Source organism: Ursus maritimus, unplaced genomic scaffold (genome assembly GCF_017311325.1).
Source record: "Ursus maritimus isolate PB19 unplaced genomic scaffold, ASM1731132v1 scaffold_8, whole genome shotgun sequence".
Taxonomy (NCBI): Eukaryota; Metazoa; Chordata; class Mammalia; order Carnivora; family Ursidae; genus Ursus; species Ursus maritimus.
Window position 1 is genome coordinate 28,753,133 of NW_024426996.1, and position 18,955 is coordinate 28,772,087.

The 18,955-nt window shown below is 34.3% G+C and overlaps 1 protein-coding gene across 5 annotated transcripts in view; it reads left to right on the forward strand.

The window, feature by feature from the left end:
• Positions 1 to 18,221, forward strand: part of LOC103656322 (UDP-glucuronosyltransferase 2A1) — a 54,659-nt gene extending 36,438 nt beyond the window's left edge. For 3 of the 5 annotated variants that reach the window (XM_040624862.1, XM_008683691.2, XM_008683689.2), the window contains 5 exons: positions 7,230 to 7,378; positions 9,873 to 10,004; positions 12,224 to 12,311; positions 13,504 to 13,723; positions 17,637 to 18,221. In XM_040624862.1, the coding sequence (XP_040480796.1) occupies positions 7,230 to 7,378; positions 9,873 to 10,004; positions 12,224 to 12,311; positions 13,504 to 13,723; positions 17,637 to 17,916 (869 nt within the window). In that variant the 3' untranslated portion in view covers positions 17,917 to 18,221. The remainder of the gene's footprint in view (positions 1 to 7,229; positions 7,379 to 9,872; positions 10,005 to 12,223; positions 12,312 to 13,503; positions 13,724 to 17,636) is intronic. The other 2 variants (XM_040624863.1, XM_040624864.1) reach the window with 1 other exon arrangement.
• The last annotated feature ends 734 nt before the right edge of the window (positions 18,222 to 18,955 follow it).

Sequence of the window (18,955 nt, forward strand, 5' to 3'; positions counted from 1 at the left end):
CAGGGCATTGTAGTCCCCATTGCTCCACGTCCTTAGTCAGCGTATCATTGAATGACATTTATTAACAGTTATATTGAGATATAATTGACATTCCATAAATGTGACACATTTTAAATGTACAATGATATGTATCATATTTACAAAGTTCTGCAACTGTCACCATGTTCTGACTTTTCATCTCAAAGAGAATTAAATTATTTTTTCAGGTTGGTTGATCCAATTCATCTGAAATTATGTCATACTTTTTTTTGGGTTTCCTTGATTATACCGAGATTGAGTAACTTTTCATATTTTATGAGCCATTTCCACTTCTTCTTCTATTCGATGAATACCCTGCTTATCTTCTTTTGTCCATTTTTTTCTAATGGATATGCTTGTGTTTTCATTATTGATTGAATAAATCCCTTATAAATCCTAGATAAGCCTTTGTCAGTTTTATGTATTGTAGAAACCTTCTTGCAGTTTAAGATGTCTTTCTCATTCTCTTAAATCTCCTGTGATGACTTTCAGGTTTTATTAATGTAGTCAAATTAATTACCTATTTCCTTTATTTTGTTTTAATTCACTTCGGGAAATTTTTTCTTACTATGAAAGCATAAATTCCTTTTATACTATCTTCAAACAAGCTGTGTTTTTTTTTCCTTTGAAGGATTTAATACTTAGCATTTTATTTTTCTGTGTTTTATAAATTGGGGTCAATGTCTTTTCTTTTTGCTTTTCTTCCTTTACTCTTCTTCCTTCTTTGATCTTCCCAGCTTCCTTCCCCCATCTCTCTCCTCTCCCTTCTTTTTTTTTTTTTTTTTAAAGATTTTATTTATTTATTCGACAGAGACAGAGACAGCCAGCGAGAGAGGGAACACAAGCAGGGGGAGTGGGAGAGGAAGAAGCAGGCTCATAGCTGAGGAGCCTGATGTGGGGCTCGATCCCATAACGCCGGGATCACGCCCTGAGCCGAAGGCAGACGCTTAACCGCTGTGCCACCCAGGCGCCCCTCTCCTCTCCCTTCTTTATCCCTACCCTTGCATAAGGATAAAGACTTTTATTATCACTATTTATTCAAGGCTCCTTCTTTTCCCTAATTATCTGCAATGCTTATTTTGTCATTCAGAAATTTCATTATATAATTGGTTTTGCTTCTATTTGTTATCTTACTTCCTTTCTTCCATATTAGCTCTTTTTGCAGCTTTATTGAACAAAAAATATTCTGTAAGTGTAAAATGTACATGATGATTTGATACACATATATACCACAAAAAGAGTACCACAGTAATGCTAGTTAGTACACTGCCATTTCTGTATGTGTGTTTGTGTGTGTGTGTGTGTGTGTGGTGAGAACATTTAATATTTTCTTTCTCTCATAGCAGCTTTTGAGTTTATAACACAATGTTGTTAACTATAGTGACCATGGTGAATATTAGATCCCCAGATCTTATTCATCTTTTAACTGAAATTTTGTACCCTTTGGCCAACGCCTCCCTATTAGCCCCAGCCCCCATCATTGGCAACCACCATTCGACTCCCTGTTCCTGAGTTTGGCTTATGCTAAGTGAAATAAGTCAGACAGAGAAAGACAAATGCAGTATGATTTCACGTATATGTGAAAAAAGAAACAAACAAACAAGCTCATAGATACAGAGAACAGATTGGTGGTTGTCAGAGGCAGGGGTGGGGCTGGGTGAAATGGGTGAGGGGAGTCAAAAGGTACAAACTTAGAGCTATAAAACACATAAGTCATAAAAATGTAATATACATTCTGTAGTTATGGCGACTGTAGTTAATACTTTATTGCATACTTGAAAGTGGTTGACAAAGTACATCTTAACAATTCTCATAAAAAAAAAATTCTGCTACTATGTATGGTGGTGGATGTAAACTAGATTTAACGTGGTGACCACTTAGCAATATATGCAAATATCAATTCATTATGTTGTACATCTGAAATTAATATAATGTTGTATGTCAATTATACCTTGATTTAAAAAAAGAAAATAAAAATCTGAAACACATAATCTAATTTTCCACCTGAGAAAACTAGCAAAAGAAGAGTAAATTAAATCCAGAGTAAGCAGAAGAAGAGAAATAATAAGAATTAAAATGGATATCAATGAAACAGAAAATAGGAAATCAATAGAGAAAATCGATGAAACCCAAAAGTGATTTGTTGAAAAGATCAATAAAATTGATCAGACTCCAGCCAACCGAAACAAAATAAAGAATAAAAAATAATTTAAAAATCTGAAGATACAAATTACTATCAGAAATAAAAGAAGATGCATCACTGCAGATGCTATGGACATTAAAAAGGATAACAAACAAATGCCACAAATTCCTTGAACAATGCAATTCCTTGAAAGACATAATCTGCCAAATCTCATACAAGAAGAAGTAGACAATCTAGATAGGTCTAGATCTATTAAATTGAATTAATAATTACCCCCAAAACAGAAAGCACTGGTCCCACATATGTTTGTTGGCAAATTCTACCAAATATTTAATAATGAAATTATACTGATTTTCTACAATCACATTTAGAAGACAGAAGAAGAGGAAATACTTCTTAACTCATTCTATGGGGCCAGTATTACCCAAATATCAAAACCAGACAAAGACATTACAATAAAGGAAATTATAGACCTACATCTCTCATAATCATAAATCCAAAAATCCTTAACAAAATGTTAGCAAATTGAATCCAACAATGTATTTAAAAATAATTATATACTACCATCAAGTAGGATTTATCCTAGATATGCAAGACTGCTTCAACATTCAAAAATGTTGATTTTTAATTGATCTTACTACTTAGATTTCCCTCAGATGGGTTATTTTTATGAAAATATCTTGCTGCTGGTGGAAGGAGGCCAATAGCCCATAATCGACCTAAAACTGTAAGAAGACCTCTGTTTGCCACTGCCAGCAGTAATTCTAAACACAGAACTGAGAGGTCATGGCTGTTTTGAGTTTTAACTACTGTTTCAGAATGTTGCTGATGCATAAATTTGTCATTATGTCAGCCAGGCAGCTCCGAGCATATGTCACTTATTTAGGGGAAAAAAAAAATGTGTGTGTATATACATATATATATATATGTATATACACATATATACAATTGTATATGAAATGTATAAATATTTTTGACTTGAACATTTGGATGGCACTGGGTGCAAACAGACCATTCATCCTTTGGACGGAATGTTTGGGAAAAAGAACCTCTTTTACAAAGAGATGATCGATGTCCAGTCTTGTGAGAGGCTAAGTCCTACTATAACTTACAACTCTTAAACAGTAAATAAATGAAATTACTGTTCCTATAAAATAAAATCAATTAATGTCATCCATCACATCAAGAGGCTAAAAAAAAAAAAGTCACAGGAGCATATTAATAGATGCAAAGTATTTGACAAAATCCAAAACCCATTCATGTTTAAAACTCTCAGTAAATTAGGAATAGAAAGGACCTTCTTTAACTTGATAAATATCCACAGTTAGAAAAACAAAACAAAACAAAACAAAACAAATACAGCTAGAAAAACAGAACAAAACAAAACAAAAAACCTATAGGTAAAATCATCTTTAATAATGGGGCACTGAAAGTTTTTTTCCAAGATTAGATATAAGGCAAGATGTCATCTCTCTCCAGACCTTCTCAACATAATACTGAAATTTCTAGCTAAGGAAATGAGACAAGAAAAGGAAATAAATGATAACAGAGGCCAGAAATAGACCCCCACAAGGTAGTCAATGGGTCTTTGATAAGGAAACAAAAGTAGTACAATGGATAGTCTTTTCAAGAAACTGGACATCCCTATGCAAAAAAGAATCTAGGTACAGACTTTACACCCTTGACAAAATTTAACTAAAAATGAATCATAGATCTAAAGGTAAAAGGCAAAACTATAAAACTCCTAGAATATAACCTAGGAAAAAAACTGGATGATCTTGGGTATAGCAATGACTTTTTATATACAGCACCAAAGGTACAAAATAGAAATTATGAATATGCTGGACTTCACTAAAATTAAAACTTCTGCTTAGTAAAAGGCAATGTTAAGAGAATTAAAAGATAAGACACTGTTTGACAGGACATATTGGCAATAGGTGCACCTGATAAAAGGCTGTTACCTAAAAATATTTTTAGGCGTGCCTGAGTGACTCAGTTGGTTAAGCATCCAACTCTTGATTTCAGCTCAAGTCATGATATCAGAGTTGTGAGATCGAGCCCCGTGTTAGGCTCCACAATGGGCATGGAACCTGCCGAAGATTCTCTCTCTCTCTCTCTCTCTCTCTCTCCCTCTGACCCCCACTATATATATGATCTTAAAACTCAATAAGAAAACATATAACACAATTAAGAATGGGGCAAAGACAGACACCTCATCAGCTGAAGATAGACAGCTGTCAAACAAGTGTGTAAAACAACGCTCCATCTCATGTGCCATGAGGGAAATGCAAATTGAAATAATGAGATAGCACTACACATTTGTTAGAATGCACAAAAAGCAGAATAGTGACAAATACTAAATGCTGGCTAGTTGTGGAACAAGAACTCTCATTTATTGCTAATGAGAATACAAAATGGTACAGACACTTTGGAAGGCATATTGATGGTTTCTAAAAACTAAGCATACTCTTACCATACTATCATAGTCCTTGGTCTTTACCCAAATGAGCTGAAAACTTATGTCGACACAAAAATGAGCCCACGGATATTTAGAGCAGCTTTATTCATGTTTGCCCAAACTTGGAAGCAACCAAGATGTCTGTTGGGAGGTGAATGGACAAACTGGTAGATCTAGACAATGAAACATTATTCAGTGCTAAAAATAAATGAGCTCTCACACCATAAAAAGACTTTGAGAAACCTTAAATGCATATTACTAAGGGAAAGAATGCCATCTGAAAAGGCTACAGACTGTATAAATCCAACTGTATGACATTGTGAAAAAGGGAAAACTGTGAAGACAACAAAATAGCAGCGTTTTCCAGGAGTACGGAGGGAAGAGAGATGAATGGGCAAAACAGAGAGGACTTCTAGGGCAGTGAAAATACTCTGTATGATACCAGAACGATGCCTAGATATCATGCTACATTTGTCCGAACTCACAGAATTTAACTATAATGTTAACTATAATGTAAACTATGGACTTCAGATGATATAATGTGCCAATATAAGTTCATTAATTCTAACAAACGTACCACTATGTTTGGGGATTTTAATAATGGAGAGTCTATGCATGTGTGAAGGCAAGGGTATATGAAAAATCTCACCTTTCCCTCAATTTTACTGTGATCATAAAACTGCTCTGAAAAAGTAAAGTGTTAATTTTTTAACAGTGACCCATAACTTATACATGTTAGTTTCCTCACATGTCTTCAAAAAGAATCTAATAACCTTAGCCTTGAAGAGTTTCTCTAGATACCAACCTAGCTAACACGACTTTCCTCTGAGAGACTGGTAACTGTCCTCCACTGAAATGCCCTCCTATCTATCTTGCCTACTGTAAGGCATTTTGCTATCAATGCAGGCTAACTCTAAGAGCTCTTTGAAATTAAGTCACCTCGGTAGACTCATCATGTAGGTTTATAACAATATACTAAAACATTAACAGTATTTACATGGTAACTCAAATTTAATAGTTCATTTATATAATTCTCCACAGTGTTCGTAATATGGTTTGTGTGAATTATATAATTACAGGAAAAGGATTGGTGGTAAATTTTAATTCTGTATTTTTGATTTATAATTCCCAATATAACATTTAAAATGTCTTATGAAATTATTTGCCAACATTTGCATACTTTTGTTCAATTCTATTTTCTTTACTTTTCATTGACTTCGTATTTGTAACTACATCACTGCTTCAAATATAGAATTTTAGTAAATTCTGTAAGTTAGGTATTTCTCGAAATGTGTTCTATGAGCTATACACTATAATTTCACCTAAGGAGTTGGAATCAAGACAGGACATGACACGCATGGAACAAGACCTCTAAAGTACATAAATATTTGACATGGAAGCTGTGAAGTGGTGTTTTTATCCAATCTCTGGCAATTTCAAGGTGAGCATCCTTGAGAAATTCTTCTTCATTATCAGATTAAGGCGTTTGACTATACAACCTCAAACGTAAATTCAAACACTACAAAGCAATGACTCTAAAAAGAGGCTGTTGAGTCTGTGTTGTATATGACCACCAATTTTTATTGTAATCGCTAAGAAAGGAGAATTCTCATATGAGCTTTTATTTATTTACATGCAAAACATGTTTTCTTTTTTTTTAAATAATATGTTTTGTTATATTAGTCACCATACAGTACATCCCCAGTTCTTGATGCAATGTTCCATGTTTTCTGTGTCTAACTATGTTTGACTTGGTCACTTGCAAATACTCATTCTTCCCCTCTACAAATCTTCCAAAATTAATACTTAGACTCTTCCTTTCAAAAAAACATCATTTAAAGGTAACACTAAAATAACTGTGATATTAGTGGTATGTACATGTATATTCCACACTGCAAAGGGGGTTGTATTGGGTATGAATCATTCAGGGCATCTCAATTAAGAAACTAGTGGCAAATCAATTGTGGTGGAAAGTGATGGGATTTGATTCAGAAAGATAAAGTAAATAAATGCTGGTGAGATTCCTTAACATTATGAGTGAACCGGAGACTGTAACAAGCTGGAAGGTAGACATACATTCCTAATTAGAAGTTAGAAAACCATTGAGAAGGAATTTGGTGTTGATACAATGGGGCTAATCTATCATCTGCCATTTAATTGGAGAGAAACAATGAGTACTAAATTCATCAGTAAATGGAGTTGTGGCAACAATTTTTATTAAAAATTTTTTTTGTGAAACTACAGTTACAAATTACTTTCTCTACCCAAATATCTTCTCATCCTCCCTCTTTCTCACCTCTCATCTTTCTCTTTCTTACTTCCATTTTCTTCCCTCCCTCCCTCTCTCTCTCCCTCCTTGGCCTCTATTCTTCCCTCTCTCTCTTCTTTCCTTCCTCCCTTCCTCCCTCTCTCCTTTCTTCCTTCCTAATCTGTCTCTTTCCCTCCTTATCATTTTAATTTCCCCTTCCTTTTAACATCTAGATGTGATAAAGAATCTAGGAGACATAGATTTATTTTTTCCTTAATAGCTTGTTGGTAAATTAGTGTAAATTGTATCCCAACAAACATATATACTAATAAGCTTCACACAACTTTTTTCATTTTCTCCAGGAAGACCCACTACATTGTGTGAGATTATGGGAAAAGCAGAAATTTGGCTAATCCGGACGTATTGGGATTTTGAATTTCCTCGTCCATACTTACCTAATTTTGAGTTTGTAGGAGGCTTGCATTGTAAACCTGCCAAACCATTACCTAAGGTAGGTCTATTACAGTGGAGGGTTTCTTTTGTACCTTATGATACAATGCTGATTTTTCTTTACAGTGTACTGCCTCAATAAAAAAGATATGTTGTTTGCTACTCCAAATCTATTTTACAAATCATAGGGGTCTCTTATGACTGATATTACCTTTTCTGGACTTCACTGTGATATTTTGGCTAAGGAAAGAAGTGATTCAAATGGCATGTTAAAATATCAGTGTGTCTACAGTTTGGGTACTGATTGAAGCCACAGGAAGCTAGGGCCTAGGAAATTACTCAGGAGATTACTATAGTCTTCCTAACAAACCTGGTGGAGCTATGAATTGGGACAGTTACTATGATTGCTTGAGTGATAAAGATGCTTTCATGAGAACTCTCAGCTAGATTCCAGAGTTTTGTCAGTAAGAAGAAGTAGGTGTTGACAGAAGACATGGAATCAGGTAGCACTTCTTGGAAAATAGTGATCTTTACTGAGAAAAAAAATAATTCATGGAAGAACTTTTTTGAGATGACAATGATGAATTCAGTTTTGGACCTATTCACTTTAAGGAGCCAAAGAAATTTTCAGGTGAATGTTTCTAGTAATCCTATGGGTAATACAAGGTCTAGGTTTTAACAAAGAGCATTAGAAACAGATTAGGAGTCATCAAAATAAATAAGTCATAGAACTAAGAGACCCAAACCCTGAATTCTTTCTTTAAGATCATAGTGTCTGGGTTTTCTAAAATTTCTGAAAAGGATACCACATTCCAAAGTCACCAACAAATAAATGTGGACAGCCAAAAATGTTGAAAGAAGACAACATTGAGAAATAAAAGAGAATAATAGATAAAAAGGATAAAAAAATATTGTATTTAACCTTCTTTATCAATAACTACCATTATCAAGGGATTGAGGAGACACACACCCATTGCTTGGGTTGAGGTAAGTGAGCATAATCTCCGTAGAAGATTGCAGGTTAAATAGTGTTCTCAGGAGAGTTCTTGATTTCTATTTAGGGTAAGATACACATTTAAGTTTCAATTTTATTTTAGGATTCTGAATATGCTTTTCTTACCAGTCAAGTTATAACTACAGGTAAGCTCTATTGAGTGTTATTATAGCAAATAATGAACCAATCTCTAAACGAAGGTACAGAAAGAGACAGGACATATTCCTTGGCTCAGTAGATAATACCGTGTGCCACACTATTATATTCATCCTCCCGTCCTCCCTTTTCACATACACAATTTCGCAAAACAACTCGGACTTTTTTACAAGAGGGGGGAAATTATTCCATTCCAAACCCAATTATTAATACACACATTTGGGCCATATGAACACCTATCACAGCTTATATCTCTGATGAAAAAATGATGCCAGTCACTGTATACACAGAAAAAAAGCAATGAAAGACAGCCAAATCAAGAATCCAAATCCAACTGCTAGATCAGTAAGTGTTCATATACGTGTGTGTGTTTGTGTGTGTGTGTGTGTGTGTTTATTCCATCACTGTCTCTAGGGAGATGAATCAAAATGGCAAAATACCAATTTCTGGGACTTCAGAGATATTCTCTTAACATTATCTTAGCCAGAAGAGTAGTCCACTTCATCTACGGCATGATCATTTCCCTAGTAATTTTCCTAGCCTGAAATTGAGAAATATATTGATAAATAAATAAATAAATAAATACAATTGAGAAATGTAATAAATACAGTGAGAGATATTGCAGGGAAGCCACAAATAATTGCACAGGGAATGTATGACACATCTCTAGAAGCTGACATTCACATAGATTAGAATGCAAAAGACCCCAGTCCCAGACTTAGCAGTGCCCGACTTGCACAACTGTAAGTGGTGACCCACAGCATTTTATTCGTAGAGAAGTTTATATTTATCACTGTCCTAAGGTTCAAATCAAGGCATGCCAGCTACTTGTGGGAAGGTAGGGAAGCAATGTCTCATAAATGTTATTGTGATTAAAAAAAATAGCAGTAGTTTAGTTTTAAAATGTATTACTATAGATCTCAATTCTAAAAAGAAATTCATTTTTAGCCCCATTAATCAGGAAAAGTATTAACATGAGAAAAATATCCTGAATGCCTAACAGAGAGTTAGACTGCTTTATTAATAATTAATTGGATGAAAACTGACATGTTTTGGGCTTCCTTACAAGGAATATTTTTGAGTTTGCAAACATCTCTGTTGGTTCATAAAATGAAGCCTTGAGGGTAAGTGTTCCATGAACCATGGGAAGAGCTGTCTCTGGTTGCCTATTCACTTTCTATAATGGTCTGGCTCTATGCCTTTATTTGTAATCACTCATTATATATTTGAGCCATAGTTTTCAGGAACATATTTCCTCTTAAAGAACTAGATGGTTCTCTGTGGCAGAAGATAGAACCAGTCTAACGTCTCTGACACTTCTCCTGACGCGGCCTATTTAGAAGAACAGGTAAACTTTTTACCCCCTGCTATCCCGCGTGTTTGTAATAGAATTTTATTGCTGTAGGAAATGGAAGAATTTGTCCAAAGTTCAGGTGAAGATGGTGTTGTGGTGTTTTCTCTGGGATCAATGGTCAAAAACCTCACAGATGAAAAAGCCAATCTCATTGCCTCAGCCCTAGCCCAGATTCCACAGAAGGTCAGTACAACCTTGCGTCCTGGTGAATAGCTACTTGGTCAATTGGAGAGAAAGTGTGACTAACAGCACTTTTCCCAGATCAAAGCCAAAACACTGAGCGTAATTAGTACCACCTTCAAGTAAAAACTTCTTAAAACATTAAAATGCTATATTGAGGCACATTTAATCATTTGCTTAGTAAGCCTTTGCATTATTATGGAAGTACATCTTTTTATACAATCATTTATCTTCAGTGAAATAGAGATGGAAATGTTAAGATCCCAATACCTTTTTACTCTTTGAAATCTTATGACCTGCATTGACTACTCCCCAAATTCTCAAGTGTGTTAGCTCCAAGGTCCAGGAAAAGAGAGATGCTATACTAGAGTAGATAGGAATTATGTTCAGGGATATACTTTATATTTCTAGGTCTTACTGACACTGTATCAAGATCTAGTTGGTTTAGAAGTAGAAGCCTATCTTTCTATACTGAAATTTCTTCAGTAAAAAGAGTTAAAAATCCTATTATTATCAAACAATATATATTTTCTGATTTATGATATTCAGTTAACTTAAATTTTGTTGTCATTATAGTTCTAGATTTCTAGTCTTTCTATAGTCCTATTTATGAAATACCCTAGAACTCTTCATATTGGCATATTAGTTAAAAATATACAACTCCATAAAGGTGAGCATACTTATTAGGCCTGTCAAATCTCTGAATTTTTATTTCTAAACTTTTTTGTTAAAAAGCTTGCCACCCGAGGATGTGGAGAAAAGGGAACTCTCTTGCACTGTTGGGAACCCAAACTCATGCAGCCACTGTGGAAAACAGTATAGAGGTTCCTCAAAAAGTTAAAAATAGAACTTCCCTATGATCCAGTAATCATACTACTGGGTATTTACCCAAGAATGCAAAACCACTAATGCAAAGGGATACATGCACCCTGATGTTTATAGCAGCTTTACAATAGCCAAAGTATGGAAGCAACTCAAGTGTCCATGGACAGATGAATGGATAAAGAAGATAAGGTATTATGTAAGTGATGAATCACTAAATTCTACCCTGAAACCAATGTTGCACTATATGCTAATTAACTAAAATGTAAATAAAAATTTGAAAAAAAAAAGATGTGGTATACATACACAATAGAATATTTTTTCAGCCATAAAAAAGAATGTAATCTAGCCATTTGGAAAGACATGAGTGGAGCTAGAGAGTATAATGCTAAGCAAAATAAGTCAAAGAAACACAAATATCGTATAATTTCATTCATATGTGGAATTTAAGAAACAAAACAAATGAATATGGGGAAAAAGAGAGAGAGAGAGAAACCAAGAAATAGACTCGTAATTATAGAGAACAAACTGTTGGTTATCAGAGGGGAGGTGGGTGGAGGCATGGGTTAAACAGGTGATGGGGATTAAGGAGTGCACTTGTCATGATGATCAGTGGGTGAGATATGGAATTGTTGAATAAATAAACACTTTAAAAAATAAGGTTGCCACCTACTAATATTTAATCTGAACTTACAGAGCTCCTCCCACCTGCATAAAGTATGTAACAAAAGGTTAGCATCCAAACAAGATACTTCATTAAAAAATGAAGTAAAGCAGACCTCCAGCTCTTCCTCCCTCAAAAACTACAGAAAAAGAGAGAAAGAAAGAAGAAAGAAAGAAAGAAAGCAGAGGAAGGAAGGAAGGAAGGAAGGAAGGAAGGAAGGGAGGGAGGAAGGAAGGGAGAAAAGAGAGAGGGGTGGAGGGAAGGAGAGAGGGAGGAAGGAAAGACAATCATTCAACAACCAGACAACAAAAATTTAAACCTAGTTATATTTTTGGAAAAATTGCATTTGAAACATGAGAGTTAGGATGGCCTTAAGACAGTAAATTTACACAGTATTTGTGTTTATTTTAATGCTTTTTAAACCCACATGCTCTGGTTGCTTCAACTAGTCTTTTATATATATCTTTACTTATAATCTCATACCTCAAAACTTTTAAGTGATAAATATAAACACGATAAAACTATATTGAATAGACTATTAGTTCAAGCCCTTTTTGACAGTGTTGATGTAAACAGTCTTACTATATCTCCGTGTTTGCAAACTACCCCTTATGTCTACTTCTCTCACTATCACATAAAGTAGTGGTGGGCCACATGATTTATAAGTAATTCCACAGCATTAAGATGCCTTCACTGTGTGTTTTTACTTGCAAAATTAAAGCACTGTCTTCGACAGGTTTTATGGAGATACAAAGGAAAGAAACCAGCTACATTAGGAGCCAATACTCAGCTCTATGATTGGATACCCCAGAATGATCTTCTTGGTAAGACTGAGGGAAAGAAAAACTGTACAGCTGAATAATGGACAAGTAAAGTAACTGTTTAGCAGTAAATAATTCAATAAATATGTAATAGTTAAAAATGTCACATTTTAGGCTAAAATCAAAAACACAAAAACCAACAAATGTTGGAGAGGACGTGGAGAAAAAGGAACTCTCTTGCATTGTTGGTAGGAGTGAAAACTGGTGCAGCCACTCTGAAAACAGTATGGAGGTTCCTCAAAAAGTAAAAACTAAAACTACCCCACAATCCAGTAATCACACCACTGGGTATTTACCCAAAGAATACAAAAACACTAATTCAAAGGTATCCATGCACCCCTATACTTATAGCAGTATTATTTATAATAGCCAAGATATGGAAGCAGCTCAAGTGTCCATTGATTGATGAATGGATAAAGAAGAAGTGGTATATATAAAAAGTGGAATATTATTCAACCATCAAAGGGATTAAAATCATGCCATATGCAAGAACATGAAAAGAGCTGGAAAGTATAATACTAAGAGAAAAAATCAGAGAAAGAAAAATACCCTATGTTTCAGTAATATGAGGAATTTACAGAACAACAACAAAAGAAGAAAAGAGCCAAGGAAAAATAAAAGAGAGAGGGAGACAAATTAAGAAACAGACTCTTAACTGATGGTCACCAGAGGGGAGATGCATGGGGGGATGGATAAAATAGGCAATGGGGATTAGGGAGTGCCCTTGTGAGGAGCACTAGGTGATGTCTGGAAGTGCTGAATCACTGTAGTGCACACCTGAAACTAATATAACACCGTATGGTAACTATACTGGAATTTAAAATAAAATTTAAAAAATAAAGCAAAAAAAACCCTCACATTTTACTTGCAGTTTTAAGCAGAAATAGAGTATTTGTAGTTAATTTTATAAAGTCAATGCTTTCTTTGATTCACAAAAGAGCATTTAATCACTCTTTAAGTTTCAGTCTCAGTTCTGGTCTTTCCTTCTCAGTAAAGTCCTTCCAGACGATGCAGAGGGATTGCATTCCTCCTCCTTTCCTGGGATCATAGTTTTCTGAGATAGCAATAGCCCATGTGCTCTCAGCTTTTGTACAAAATGCTTTCTTCATTGAGTTACTCTGTAATTTTTTCCCTCTCTCTCTCTAAAATTCTGTTACCTTATTATAATGAAATCCTCACCCAATTCCCAAACTAGGTCATCCCAAAACAAAAGCTTTTATCACTCATGGTGGAACCAATGGAATCTATGAAGCTATTTATCATGGGGTTCCTATGGTGGGAGTTCCTATGTTTGCTGACCAACCTGATAACATCGCTCACATGAAGGCCAAAGGGGCGGCTGTGGAGGTGAACATAAACACAATGACCAGTGAAGATCTGCTCACTGCCTTGAGAACAGTCATTAATGAACCTTCGTAAGTACTACTGTTTTTAAAGGTTTACGGTTGATTATGTTACCCAGCATACTTGGAAATGTTCAATGTCTCATGACTTTGTTAACGGATTGGTTTTCAAATAACAACTATAACGACCAATAGGAAAACCACTTTATTATTTCATTTCCCAGTCATTGAACTCATTTGCTGAAATGGGGAAATAAATACTATTACTTCAAATATTTTATCAATCCTTTTTTTCAAAATCAATCATTTTAACGATTGCATAAGTTCTCAGACATTTTTTGAACAATCTGCTTGTTCGTATAGACCCACTTATATATGCCTATTTAAATATTATAGCCATTCAGTAAGTACAAAATTGGAAGTAATAATTCACTGCATCATTCAAAAATAGCCATCATTAACACAGACTATATACCACAGTATATGCATATACACAGAGAGGAGAGATACTCAGGAGGTACTAATTTTATAAATACTGGCTATTACTATGTGTGAATTTTTAAACAAAATTTTGAATTTCATCTGACTTAGCTAAAGATTAATTGCAACGAATCTATAGACTATATTTAACTTTAGGTATATATCATTATATCTTTCTTTTTCTCTGAAAAATCTCATCAAGTTTAAGAATTAATATATGGATACAGCTTTAAGCGTCCATTTTTATGTATTTTTGATTTTAGCAACAGCTGAACTCTCAAAAAAATAGAAATAATCTCCTCTCTAATAGGCATTACTTAAGATTTTAATTTGTCAATAGTTATGCCTCTTATTTTCCTCAAATTAAGCCTTTTCCTGTATCTTAAACCAATCCATATTTGCCATTAATTCTGAGAGTCTTTATTCCAAAAGATTTTAGATTCATTCTTACCAGAATATATTAGGTGAAATTTTCTTTCAATAAGACTCATGGATATTAAATTCCTGAGATCATGTTTAGCAATATTTGCTGATTGCCTTGATAGAAGAATGATATCTCACCTCTCTGAATATAAGCTTTTTAGCTCTCTCTTTTCTTCAGAATTGTGGAAATATGACTCATGGTCTTCTGGCTTTAAATCCTTCTACAAGAATTTGAGGCCTGTCTGATCATTTTTGTTTGCTTCTTTTTCAGTCTGGAAAAAATCATTTAAAAAAAAATTCAGAAACCTAATTATCTTGATAAATTATTTTCTACATTTTCCCCTGGGCTATAGTATGTCCTTTCAATACTGTTAATCTAGAATAAAATTTGTTTTGCTTCTCAGAAATTATTTTTTTGTTATTTATTACAATGTTTGTTAGTTCCTTTTTTATCTCTATTTCAGGGACATCAAATTTCAGCATTCTCTATGTTAAAATATTTTGGTTTTCCTTCTCTACCATTTTCTTAATGTCTTAATCATTTTCTACTTTTCTTAATTCGCTGGGATTTCCTCAATCCATAAATTAGTAAATTTACTTATTTGTCTTTAGAAAATTACAGTTTCTAATTTCATTATTAATCCTTTAAGAGGTATTTTGTTGCCAATTTATTTCAACAGATTTCCTACATACCCTTTATCACCACTTTTTGTTTGATAACCTATTTTTTATCTTTTATTCATAACCCTTGCATTCTTATTTTACTTCAACTCTCCTCTTTTTTGAACTATGTATTATGCCCAATTACATTCCAAGTCCATCATTTTTATGGTTCCCCCTCTATATTGTAAAAGTTGGTATCAAGGCATAGTTTTCATCTAGCTTTCTCAGTATTTACTCTGAATTTGTATACGTGTCTTATATTTAAATTTGCTTTCCGGTTATCTCAGACTCAATAATTTTGATTCAGAGGCAAAACTCAAAGGATAGCTAAAACATTCCTTTTGTATTACTGAAATCTGAAATTCAGGAGGTAGGTGAGAAGGTGAACTCAAAGGCAATTTTGTGCAGTTTTTTTTTGGTGGAACTAGTCTATATAAAACCATCTATTCTAAGCCTTAGTTGCAGGGTTTTTTAGACAAAGGGGGTCAATGTATTGCTCTCCAAAAGGGAATGTTTGCCTTGAATTGAACCTAAGAAGTCAGTGCTACTGGTCCATTTCCCCCCTCACACACATTCCAATCAAATGACTATTATTAAGATGCATGTTTATGTCATAATTTTCAAAATATTATAGATATCATCAATTCAGGAGCTGGAGCTGGTGTTAAGAGCTTCAGCTAGGCTGACGATGATCTTCTGTTTCTCATAAATGATGATCTTGATGTCTGATGCATCGGACTATTACTGGGCTGTTACTGCTGATGATTTGGTTCATTTTCCTAAGCAAGAGTAAATTCCGTAATTTTTTAGAACTCTACCTTATTTCATGGAATGCCATTAAATTTTACTGTTGATTTGAAAACTATTGATGCAAAGGACAGAAACATAAGTACTCAGGAATTTCCAAGAAAATACCTAAAATTATTTATTTTAAAATATCTTAACATTAACTGTAAACTTAATTCTAACTCAGAAATCATCTGGGAACAATAGAGTTTACTATAGAGTGTATATATAGATATATTTCTGTGCCATTTATTACTTCTTAAGGGAATTAAGGAACACAAAAGATTACACTTAAATACATAAACCATAGTAATTTTAATTACTTATAATATTTTAAGAGAACACTCATATAACATTAGACTACAATAAAATGTTAAATAATCATTTTAAATATGAGCATAGGGCTTTCTTGTCTCAGTTATAGGAAAACATACTTTATTTTTATTTGGATTCACTACTACATGATTATCTGTCCAGTATATATGTATTTCAGATTTTAAATCTCTATCTATGAATGGAGAAAATGTTGAACAAAAATATGATTTGGAAAGACAGGCTTTTATTGCCCCTACAGTTTACCTGAAATGTTTTAGGAGGAACCACGTGAAATTACTGCTTTAACCCTACCTATTTGTCAATCCTATTGAAAGAGTACGACTATGCTTTCTCACTGCACACAAGAAAGAACACAAGTAAATTATCCCGTCCTACAGGAGCTAGCATACCATGTTCACTGGTGAATGATGATCACGTTGCTTCTTCTCCAATTCCAGCAATGTCTAACTCACACCAGGAAATCTCTTCACAAATCACTTACCTTCCAGCATCTTCATGTCTCCAAGTTGGAACTCATTTATAACACAAAACCAAAAGGAAATATCCTAATTCTGGCTCCTCTACTAAGAAATGTCAACTGAAGATAAAACCTGCCTTTCAAATACATACCTATACCCATTACTGTCTGAGAGATTAGAGTTAACTCCATATATGCCTCGTGGATTGGGGGCTCTAATTCTAGCAAGATATTTCTATTTATCTTAAAAATGCAAACTCCATATCCTTGCCATTTCCAAAATTACCCTAGTGTCTTTGCCAATCTTGATATTGCCAATATAGGCACTGTCCTTTGCATCACAAAGACACAGTGTGTGCAACGGAGGAATTATCACAGTGCCAAGATCTTAGACACTGCAGAAATGGTTTACTAATGTCAATTATCAGCTTCTTGTCTGTGAGCATAAAGTAGCCGGAGATTAAAGACCATGCTTATGGACCTTCTTATGAATATTTCTGCATAATATTAGGTTATTCACAGTCTTGATTTTGGAACAATCCTGGAAACTATGCACGATATCAAAATTCCTCCTTGTTAAAATGAGACCATAGAGTTGCAGCAAACTTATTCCATTTTTTATGTCTGCATTTCACCACATTCTATTAAGAATATATTTCTTCTACATCCTCCCTTCACAATTCTTAAGATGCTGTGCAACCAGCAAAGTTCATGTCTCAGCAAGAATGAACTTTTTCTCAATGTATCTATAGCCTTTGGCTTACATAACATATAACATGTATCACATATTACCTGTAACGAAAACAAAAACTCTCTAATTTCTCTATTTTTGTCTACCAGTTATAAAGAGAATGCTACAAGGTTATCGAGGATTCACCATGACCAGCCTGTAAAGCCCCTGGATCGGGCAGTCTTCTGGATTGAGTTTGTCATGCGCCACAAAGGAGCCAAGCATCTGCGGCCAGCTGCTCACAACCTCACCTGGTTCCAGTACCACTCTCTGGATGTGATTGGGTTCCTGCTGGCCTGTGTGGCAACTGCTATATTCTTGGTCACAAAATGTTGTTTGTTTTCTTGTCGAAAATTTGGTAAAACAGGAAAGAAGAAAAAGAGGGAATAGATCTTTCCAAGTTTGGCAAAGGCCTTAATGGGCAATCCTGTTCATTCTAGCCCCGGTGACCTTAATGAAAACAGATTATCGCCATCCTGTTTTCAAAATTCCCATTCCTCTACCTTAGCCTAGAGATAAAGCCTAGTATTGAATATGATCATTTACTAGTGAACATGTCCCAGTCTTCTTTTGTGTTTTCCCAGGTGCCTTTACCCTCTTCTTCTCATTTTCCTGACACAGGGACACTAATAATTTCATGTATCTTCTATTCAAAATATCATTATTTTTCATTATGCTTAACCTTAAGAATATGCTGACTAACAACATGCTGAATCCTGAGGAGCACACAAAATGTGAGTTGAATGTGATGGATGTAGGGAATATAGAAGAATAAAATTCACAAGTTCCCCTAGAATATACAAATCAAGGAACCACCATAAATTAGTATGCTGTAAGAAGAGTAATGATTTCTTTTTTCATAAAACATAAGCCCTTCTGCTTGTTCAAAGTCACTGGGGTCAGAGCCTAAATTGATAATAGCTATTACAGTGCACCCTACTAGGAAGGTCTACAAATTCCCATTCAATACGTAGATAAGTATAGTTTGTGTTCCTGTCTGCAAACAACTAGCACTCTTGTGTGCGTTTTAATGCAAGGGTCTGGGGACTGCACTCAAACAAAAGAAATTGAGTTGTTTTTTCTTTTTTTTCTCAAGGACAGATAATGTCAGCAGTATGTCAAAGGTGACCAGATCATTTATAGATGAAATAATTAAGAAAATATAAAAATTTTATGAAATTTTTAATTAACAGTACATTGACAACATTAAAGTTGAATGTCATGATATTGAAAAATCACTAATGCCTATAATCTATAGTGAGAGTTTATAATGAAAGGTGTAGTTTTTTAGCAAAAACAAATATTTACTTGGAATGTAACATCATTCCATTATTTTTCAGTCTGTATCTTTTACGAATTTAAACTTATCAGTTAAGTATTATGCCAAGGATTTAAGATTTTAGCAGATCTGCTTGACTAAGGGTAAGTT